At 39.5% G+C, this 10,662-nt stretch overlaps 1 protein-coding gene across 1 annotated transcript; it reads left to right on the top strand.

Moving 5' to 3' along the window:
* Window positions 1-928: 928 nt before the first annotated feature.
* On the top strand, window positions 929-5,589 carry GDF15 (growth differentiation factor 15). The gene is made up of 2 exons (XM_040420418.1): window positions 929-1,269; window positions 4,361-5,589. Exons 1-2 carry the CDS (start codon window positions 972-974, stop codon window positions 5,161-5,163), a joined length of 1,101 nt encoding a protein of 366 aa, XP_040276352.1. The 5' UTR covers window positions 929-971; the 3' UTR covers window positions 5,164-5,589.
* Window positions 5,590-10,662: the final 5,073 nt, after the last annotated feature.

The following is a 10,662-nucleotide window of genomic DNA, read 5'->3' as shown; positions in this document are numbered from 1 at the left end:
TATTGATAGTAAGTATATTGGTGCATGTGATAGTATTGTTAGGTGGTAATTAGTGTTGAGCGAACTTCTGTTTTAAGTTCGGCGTCTAAAGTTCGGCTTCCGGTTAGCGAAGAATCCCGATATGGATTCCGAATTCCGTTGTGGTCCGTGGTAGCGGAATCAATAATCGGCCATTATTGATTCCGCTACCACGGACTCCAACGGAATTCGGAATCCATATCGTGATTCTCCGCTAACCGGAAGCCGAACTTTAGACGCCGAAATTAAAACAGAAGTTCGCTCAACACTAGTGGTAATACCTTGTCTTTTCCTAAGGTACTAATATTCAGTATGGAAAGTTAATGAAGGGAATTTATCAAGCCCCCTACCCTGGAATTGTAGCACCAAAAAGTCAATTTTACTGACATGTAGCTGACATGGCTTCCTGCGGCCTGACAAATTAATTATACAGTAATTTATGCCAGACAATTCCTAGCTGGCGTAGATTTAAGTTTGTGGCGCATGGAGGGCCTGAGATGCTCCTAATTTATACCTCCTGGCATTTGGAAATGCCCCACAAAATGTCTCTGCTGTGATCATGTCTAAGGGTACGGCCACACGGTCACGTTTCTGCATGCCGTTATGGAAGCAAAAACCAGGAGTGAATTAAAAATAAAAACAGAACTCGTTTTATGATACACTCCCGATTTTGGCTTCCAACAGCGCCTGCAGAAACCTGACTGTGTGGCCGTACCCTAATGGTGTAATTCAGTTGATTCAGTTCCTAAAGCATTAAGGCATCCATTGGCAAATGCACCTATGGAATTTGCAGTGTTTACTTGTATAAAGCTGCCAAGTGAACGTGTAACTGTGGGGGCGTGCAGTTCACAAAGCTATAAAGGAGAGAGACTGGGGAATTTCATTCATTCAGGCAGCTCCCAAGCTGTGTGCTAAACCAGCCTCGCACTGTGACACTGTGCTATAGGCACACAATGCAGAGATCTCTGTGGAAGGTCAGGTGTGCTACTCTCTGCTTCGCTCTCCTATCCATCACTGGGGTCCAGCTCAAGCCTTTGTATGAGCAGGAAAGAATGATTCAGCTTGAAGCAGTAAAGAAGAGCATTTTGGATCGTCTGGGCTTACACAAACCTCCTGTCATTGGGGAGAAACTGGACAGAGAGGAACTGAGCAAAATGCATTTGTTATACCAGGAGAAGTTAATGGAGCTCAGAGGAAATCTAACCAAAGATGAGACTTCAGAACGGAGAGTGCATATACTAACACCAAAACGTAAGTTAGCAATATTATACATTTTGTGTTAATAATATAATATATATATATCATTGTATATGTTTAAATTAAATGGCAGATGTACGCCAGAAACATTGGAGCTCATAATGGAATTAATAAATGATGTCATTTTCTGGGACACAGCACCAGTAATTCTGATGTTTTTTTTTGTCATTTAAAAGGCACATGGCATGATGGTGAGCCAAAAGAGTCACATATGAATGACAGGCTATACCTTTCAGGTCATGGTCACCTCACACACTCCGGGGGCATCTTCATGATCATGGTATGTCAAGTGACAATCTGAGGAATACGGTGCAAGGACAATGTCACTTGTAAAACTATGATTCACATACAAATAGATGACACTGTATATTTATGCACATACAGATGTAGTAGGGTTAACACACAAACTCTTAATTCTAATTTCTGAACTCATCGCGTTATCTTGAAACAAAAGCCATTGAAAAGAAATTGAAAGTGTTTGCTTAACGCATTTAGTTTAGATAACACGTCTCATAAGGCATGAGTGTTAACTCTACTACATCTGTATATTATAGCAGATATAACGTAGTAAACTCTCTTTAAGAACACAGCACCCTTATCCACACCGGAGTTCCTGTGACAGAATTTCAGTTTCTCTCTATAGTGTGCCTACTGGTCATCTTCTTTTAAAGGACCACCCTCCTAGAAGAAGACTTTTCAGTGGTTAGTTATCACAAAGAGGTTTCACTGTAATTACATTTAGTATATATAAGGTATCACTGGCCCGACAGTAGTGATTATAGATAGTCGTATAGTGAACCACTTGTCATTAGCGGTTGGTTGTTTTTAAACAATATCTCCATACATCTCACGAAAATCGCATACAATGTTCAGATCAAGCTTTGCCTGTGAATCTATTGAAATCACAAAAGTGGGCTCAAGCTTAATTGTGCCAGTCCATTCTTTGTTACCAACTGCACCCAAAATCACTAAAAAAATCCAAGATATCAAAGGCTCTGATAATCAGCAAATTATTAAAACTGACATTTTTGCCTGTTTAATATCCCTAGTGTATCAACATGCACTGAAGGCCTTGTGTCTATGCCTGCAAGGAATTGTGAAAAATGTCCTTGCAGAACAAGTGTAGTTCTGTCCTTGCTGGGCAAATGAAATATACATCTCTGAAAAGCTATTGCTCAGTCAACACAGTGTAAGTGCCGCTTTTATAGAGTCTCCCTATGTGATAATACATATGTGAAGGACTGAGGCTTATAGTGCTGTTGCAATTCATTTAGATTATTATTATTAGCATGTACTTTCACATAGTCATGAGTAAACGACAATACAGATAAAGAAATTATCTGAAGGTCACTGATGCAATTACAGAGAAATGTGTTCATATGTGTCGGTCCACTACTCCACTCCCATTCTCCTCTGCACCTATAGAATACTTGTATTCATAGTGCTTGATACTTGGCACTACAGACATAAATGACATTTTTTAGAACTTTTAGAATAAAAATAATTAACGTGTTATTTACTAGAAGTCTTCTGCCTTGACCTTCCAGTGCTAGTGGGGAATTTTAGCACATGTTTCTGAATAGCTTCTGCCTGATTGTACAAAGCACATGGCTGACAACTTGCCATCACAAAGGTCATTATAGACTATTATTGGGCATTAAAGGGAATGAGGAGGGGGGTTTGGCAACCCCCATTCCCCACTTGGCTGGACCTGTAAGGGGAATCTTACTTGACTGCTTCTCCATGCTGGCTCCCCACTCCTTCTCCTGTGATGGTCCCCTGCCCCCTCTCTGTAAACATCCGGTTTGACGCTGCCTGCAGCCAGTTACTGGCCATGGTGGTGACCGGATCCTCTTGCATCATGTGACCATTTTTCATGACGTAAAGAGAAATAGCCATTGCTGTGTCCAGTGATTGCCTGCAGGCAGTGTCAAACTGGATGTTTACAGCAAGGGAGCCCAGTGGAGCTTCGCAGGCTAGGCAAAAGTGGGGAGCCAGTGTCAGGAAGCAGGTAAACAAGCTTCCCTTTATAGGTCCTGCCAAGTAGGCGGGTTTTCCTACCACCCCCCTTCATTCTTGCACAACCACTTTAAGTGTGAAATAGGTCTTACAGTGATAGGAAAGATTGCAGGTTTAAAGAAACCTCCATCAGCAGCTTTGTACTGAAGTTCCCTGGGCCCACAACAGAAAATAATTCTGAGGGCCCGCACTTTATATATACAGGACAATTACAAGTCTACGTTTAAGTAATTTTCTTTTTTGCACTTGCTGGACTTATCATTAAAAATATTTAATAGTATAACTGGTTCAGAGGCAGAGATAGGTAGCAAATGGCCTCCAAGCAAGATAAATAATGAAATAGACATTAAGAAGCATTGTTGTTTCCTTAATAACATGGTAGTTGGACACCTTTTTGTACTGGGGCCCTGTACAATTGCACAGATTGCATATATGGTGTATCAACTTGAGATCTGGTTATTGGTTCCAAGGTTAGCAAAAGCATCTACCAGTTTTAAGGGTCCATTATTGTATCAGAGCCTCAGCCCACTGGAAGATTCTTTGGTATTCTGGTGGGCCAGTGTGACCATGTCTATCAGATGTTTTCTTTTCTGATAGCCCTCTCCATCTTAGGCTCTTAGGCTCACGAGCACCATATTGTAGCATTGAGGAGAACTAGCAGCCCCCTTCTGCAGATTACAGGGAATATAAGTGCTGGTGACATGTGTAGTATGTGCAACCAGCAATTAGGTAATGCAGAAAATTACCACTCTGCTACTCGCATAAGCTTAGAGACCCATGGTTTTTACCCTTACTAGCGGGGAGGTAGGCTAGACAGTCCCCCACTCATTTAGAACCTACCTACCAAACTCTGCAAACACAGGTAAAAGGTCAACAACTTAATTTAAGTTGACAAGGAATACAATTTCATGTTTTACGTGTTGGAAAGATTAATAACCATTCTTGATATAGACTCGTATTGACTTTTAGGCCATAAACCATATATTATCTAGTCTAAAACTGAAAAGTGTTTTTTAGTTATGTTGTATGCATTCTATAACAACTTCTGCTATATTCTTCGTTGCAGTAGAGCGTAGCTCAAAGAAATGTGATCTGCAGAAAAGCAGCAGTCATCGTTACAACCTGGTCTTCTCTAGGACTCAGAAATTCCATCACAGGCTAAACGTCATGAGAGCTGAGCTCAAGCTATGTAAACACATCTTGGCTGGATTGCGACCTGCAGCAGCTAACTCGACTTCGAAAGCTATGGTGAACATTTATAAAGTTGTAGAATCAAGGTATGCCTATGGAGGGCAAGAGCATAAATTGCTTGATTCTAAACCAGTAGACAAAGACACATTGACATTAAACGTTAATTCTGCTGTGCAGCAGTGGTTGGCAAGTTCAGAGAAATGCCTCCGACTGGAGCTAGTAATCATGCCGAACACCCCTTTTTTGAGTGGTGGCAGCAAACAAATAGAAGCAAATGATGCACTGGTGTTAGAAGTGGAGACTCAGGAAAAAACACACTTCAGAACAAGAAAAGGAAGATCTCTTGCTGCAGATGAGGACTGCAAAAAGAGTGAGAAGAAGTGCTGTCGTAAGTCCTTGTTGGTGTCTTTTGAACAGATTGGCTGGAGTGATTGGATTGTACATCCATCCACCTATGAAATGCGGTTTTGCGATGGATCTTGTCCACACAACTACAAGCCAGCAAGCATGCATGCTCAAATAAAATACAGAATGCATCACATTAATGGAGATACTCCAGCCCCTTGTTGTGTTCCTGGCAGCTATGATCCTATGGTACTCATGCATTACAATGCTGAGCGCAAATTGGTCTTTACAGTCTTTGAGGATATGATTGTTAGAAAGTGCCACTGTGCCTAAAGAGGAAATGAGTCAAGGCTTTTATTCTGATGGTGCAAATTATCCCATGCCATAGAGATTGTATCTTTGGAAATTGCATCCGATGCATCTAATTAAACACCTCATGTTTACATATCTTTTTAATCCACCGAAAGCAGTGGAATGCTGAAGGCCAACAACCTGTGCTACTATATGCAGTCGACACATGGGATCTGAGCATGTAATCTTTCTGGCTCATATTAACCATGGGGCTATCATTCAGAATTAAAATGGGTGTTATATTTAAATTCTGCAGCGGCAATACCCTAGAAGGGCAATTCACAGATGTTATGTGCAAAAATGATAATTATTAGTTATCCTTGCTGTTTTCCCAATTAATTAATTAATCTGAGATGTCATTATCATGAAATACATGCAGGATGAATATAGAATATCAGACACGTTTTACAAAAGCTCATCAATATCTTAATCTAAGACTTGAATTTAAAAAAATATGCAATTTTTATATTTCAGATATATTAATATGAAACAAACAATTGCATACTATATTATATTTGTTGTTTACACTGGTAACACTAGAGAGGTAATCATAACCAAATATGTATGTCCTTACTAACAAGGGTGTATATACAGGTGAGGAGGCACCATAAAAATGATTCCTGGTGCTGGTTAGCACTACTATACCAGTAACCACCTGGGACAGGAGTTTTTGGTGCTTGTTTGACCAAACTCAATTACATGATATTTGGGTTAATTCCCCACACCTTTCTTTCCAGATGTCTTATTGCCGCTGGCCTGATGTGCCTCTGTGGTTTGCATGCCCTTGGCCTAAAAAGTTCCCAGAATGGATATTGTTAAAATATTTTCATTGAAACCTTTAGAAATACTCCAATCTAAACATTGGTGTTTACCCTTCCCCCAGGGTAATATTTTATTTCTCTTCCCAACTCTTTTTCTTTGCACTACTATGACTTTATTGCACTATTGCATGTATAATTATTATTCCTACATGGATTGTTAGACAATTCAAAACGAATGCACTGATTTTAAAAAGGAAATCGGAATGGCCTGCATAGTTACATGTGTCCTTTAAAAAAAAAAATCCATTTGACCAGTCACGTAAAATAGATTTCTAGGTCAGGTATCAAAAATGATATTAATAATTGCCTAACAAAATGATGGCTATAAACTAATTTAATGAAGTGCATTTTTTTTTCCATTTTCACAAACCTTCTGTACACAAATTCTGTTATACTTATTATTTTTTTTTGTTAAAAATAGAGCCTCTTGCATTCGTGGGTGTAACAGAAAATTCTGTGACTGGAGGCTTGTTGCAAAATGAGAAGAAATGTGTATTTCCTAGGGATCACTTAAATATATATTGAATAAGTCAGTGTGTGCTTTACAAGATAAACATGAGGAAAACTACTGCAGCTATGCAACAAGTGCAGGAACTGAACCTATTGTGTTTTCTTAAAATCAAACCATTTTGTTCTGTTCTATTTACTGGTTTGCCCTGCTGATGCCATATTTAGTTATAATTTCACTCAACAGTTGGTCTGATTGATCCTTCCTGATTCATGTTCTATTATGCAGCTTTGCTGAGCAGACAACCTTGAGCTTCTTATTATCTCCACATGTCATTCTTCCTGGGGAATTTACAATAGGAAGAGGTAGAAATGCAAAATACAATAAATAAGTAAAGGAATTTGCATCCACAGCCTGCAGGATCCAGACAGTTAATAGAGGCTGGATATATCTTTATAGCTAATTTAAAGGGTTTCTGTCATGAGAAATAACGTTATGTAGCTGACTGACATTAGCGATGGGCTAATGTCAGCAGTACATAACAGTATGCTTTATAACTCCCTGCCTGCCACCGTTCTCTTAAAATAAAGACTTTCAAAATATACTAATGAGCCTCTAGGTGCTATTAGGGCGTTGCTTTAGCACCTAGAGGCTCGGTCTACGCACCCTTTGGCACGCCCAGGTCCAGTTGATTGACTTTCGAGTTCTCCTCAGTGTCCGGTAAATCCCACGCCTGCACCGTCCCTTTTAGTATTCGGCACAGGCACAGTGAGTGAAGGACGCGCTCCTGCTGCCGGCTTCCTTCCTTCGGCGCAGGCGCAGTGTGGACTCTCATTGCATTCTTTGGTGGCCATTTGGCACCAGGAGATGTGTGGAGTGGGCTCGGCATGCATGTTGGTATCTGCATTCCTTGGATATAATGGAGGCCATTTTGGCACCAAAGATGACAGAAATTATGTCAGTCAGCTACATAACGTTATTTCTCATGACAGAAACCCTTTAAGGTGTTTTATGCTAGCAGGAACTCCACCAGCTGATGGCTTCTACATACTGTATCTTCTAACTGTCCTGAGAGACAATGTTACATTTATGTCCTTCTAGCTTATTCCACTTTGCTGATGGCCAATCTTATCATGTATGACTACTGACATTTTTAAACTGACCATAGGTACTATTAACCTTATGTCTGGAAGCTGCTTTTTACCTACTTAGGGCAATTTCTCACATCGTGTTTCTTGGGGAAACAAAAGCCACAGTTTTGTGGCAATTTTTCATGCAGTCTTTTGAGCCAAAGCCAGAAGAACAGTAGATTCAAAATGAAGAGATAATATACAGGAAATACTTTTCCTTTCTGTTCCATCCAATTCTGGCATTAGCTCAAAACTGCATCAAAACCTGCAATTCTTTTTTTATTTCTTAAAAAAAAAAGCTATATATGAAACCCTAGGTTTGGTGTTGCACCGCTATCTGTGACAGTTTATGATGCAGTTTTTTTTTACCCAAAGCAAGAAGTGGATATGGCAAGAATGAGAAACATAAATCCCTCTTTAATGTCTCAATTCCTTCCAACCCAGCATGACTTTGGCTCAAAAAGTTGAATCAAAAACTGCCAGAAATAGCTGTGTGACACCACCCTTCGGGTACCTGCACATGGGTGCAGGTTAATGTGCAGAAAGTCCTCATGAATTTATGTACAGATTTCTGTGCATTTCTGCACCATATCTTTACCAAAATCCACAACTTCGAACGTATTTTATACAGTTTTGCCCCAGATCTCATCCTTCATTGGAAAATGGTGAAATCTGCATCTAAAACCTCAAACATAATTGACATGCTGTGGATTTGTTCACTCTCATACACTTTGCTGGTACTGTACTGTGCTGCATGTGCAGGTGGCCTTATACAGGGTTCTTATACACATGAATATGACTCTACCAATTATTTTTTTACCAGTAAAAAAAATAATTTTTTCTTAGCTACCTCTAGTTTTTCTGGCATTTTAGCACACTATATTTCTTACCACTAGCGTTTTCTTCATGGCATTTTCTCCCTATAAAGAAGGTGTCAAAATACCTGGAAAAATGCCAATAGCTCCAGCATGCTGCATTTTTTATAAGATGCAAGAAAGACGAAAAATGCCACCTAATGAACAACTGCCAATGGCTAATAGTCAAAAAACGCTTGTGAGTCCTGTGACATATTCCACAGTGCTTTAGAGACACGGTCATAATTTGCTGTCTCCAGTGGAGCTCACAATCTAAATTCCCTATCAGTATGCCTTTGGAGTGTGGAAGAAAAACCACATAAACACAGGGAGAACATGTAAACTCCATGCAGATGTTTTCCTTAGTCGTATTTGAACGCAGGACACCAGCGCTGCAAGGTACCAGTGCTAACCACTGTGCATTTAAGCTTATTTTTGTTAAAAATTCTAAATATGGTTCCAGATAGCTGAAGGATTTATATTATGGCTGCAACAATAACCCCACACTGTTCTTTGATGATCTGACGTCTGCAGAATAGTGGGGGTTCAAGCGCTAAACTTAGGGATGCCTAACAAGAAATGACGTTACAGAGTACTTATTTATGAATGTGTTGTTGTTACTATTATATTATTGTTATTGTTGTTATTATTATTGTTAATATTATTTTAAGTGTAAATAAATATTTATGCAATTTTATTTATTGATAATTTATTGTTTGCCAGAATTTTTACTGAATGTTGTTTGTATTTTTTAAATTATACAAAGTATATTTTTCCATATATTTAAAAATGAAGATTGTCTAAGTTTATTGTAAAAAAGGCAAAAATAAAATATTTTTGGAATGAAACAGTTCACTTGCATTGTATAAGCTCAATCAGGCATATTTTGAAAATGCATCACAGTTGTGGTGCAATTTGTGCAATGGCCAGGATACGGGTATTTAAAGTTCTGTATTTGTCGTGACGCCAATTGCAGCATGCGCAGGATACTACCCCAGGGCCCTTCCAAGGTGTTATAATGCACGTCCCAGATTAGGAATGCCAGAGTGGTGTAATGGCCTATAATGTCTCTTTAGGATAGTGATAATTGTGTCAATGGTGTCTCCTACCTGGGTACGGCTGGACTCCTGTCTCCTGGCTCACTTGCAATAAATTTGAGTGTAGTGATAGTAGGAGTAATGGAGGAATTTTGCAGCAGAAATGATGTCCATACCTTTAGATGAAGTTCAAACGTTTCTTTACTGAAGATAACTTGTATCCAAGCAGTATACAACTTTGGTCTCTGGTCCCAGCAGGTTTTAGCAATGATTGGCAGGAAATTTAAATCTGGAGATTGCAGGATAAATCTGTAACTGTGACAGGAATCAATCTTCTGCACTTTTCTAAAACTTCTGCTGTATGGGGACAAACTAGCTGAGGAGGAATGGCTTCTCCTAGGTCTCTGGACTTATCTCTCATATAGTTTCTCAGGGGATGCTTTCTTCCTGGAACTCTGGAGATTGTCTGTGGTTTTCTGCTTCTTTCATCCAGCTGAGCTGCAGGTGCTCAGACTGGGTATATGGGCAAGTCGAGACTAGCCCTTGCTGTCTTCCCTATGCAAGGTGATCTCCTCACACACACACCCTACCCCAAGCAGTGGGTGGGCTACACTAACTCTAACTTCCCTCTCCACCCATGCTGCAGGATGTGGGAACAGCCCACTTTGCTCACAGAGGGGGAGCTAAGCTGGAATAATCAATTCTAGCCTAGATACACTAAACTGGGACTAGTTCCTTGCCAATGTGTTGAACCTGGAAAATTACAAGAACATTTGTGTTTAACATGGTTTAAGATGCACATTTGTGAAGACATATTATAAATTATATCAGATGACAATATACAGGCTCTTAACAGATGGTAGCGGGGTAGAGGCGTGTAGTAACACAACTCTGGGATGTTATATTTGCATTAAAAAAATAAAAATAAAATGGCATACCTACTATGCACCACATTTTGTTTTTTTAGGCAGTTTGATTCAATTTTTAACTCTCATCTGACAAGGAAACGGAGGAGTTTATTTGCGGGAAAGGGGCGCCATCATGTACCAAAAAATATGGTTTATTTTGTTAGAGTACTCTATAGGTGGTGTAAAGTTAGAATAGACAATGTACTAGATTTATCATACAGAATCAGCCACTGTGATAAAAAATTGTACAGTTTAAATAGTCACTAGTTTCACACCATTTCAT

This window comes from Bufo bufo, chromosome 2 (genome assembly GCF_905171765.1).
Source record: "Bufo bufo chromosome 2, aBufBuf1.1, whole genome shotgun sequence".
In the NCBI taxonomy this organism is placed as follows: Eukaryota; Metazoa; Chordata; class Amphibia; order Anura; family Bufonidae; genus Bufo; species Bufo bufo.
Note: the sequence above shows the minus strand (reverse complement) of the source record. Positions and strands in the feature narration are given on the sequence as shown.

Coding starts and splice junctions, on each gene's coding strand:
- GDF15 (XM_040420418.1), top strand. CDS start 972: ATGCAGAGATCTCTGTGGAAGGTCAGGTGTGCTACTCTCTGCTTCGCT. Junction 1,270..4,360: donor GCATATACTAACACCAAAAC/GTAAGTTAGCAA, acceptor TCTTCGTTGCAG/TAGAGCGTAGCTCAAAGAAA.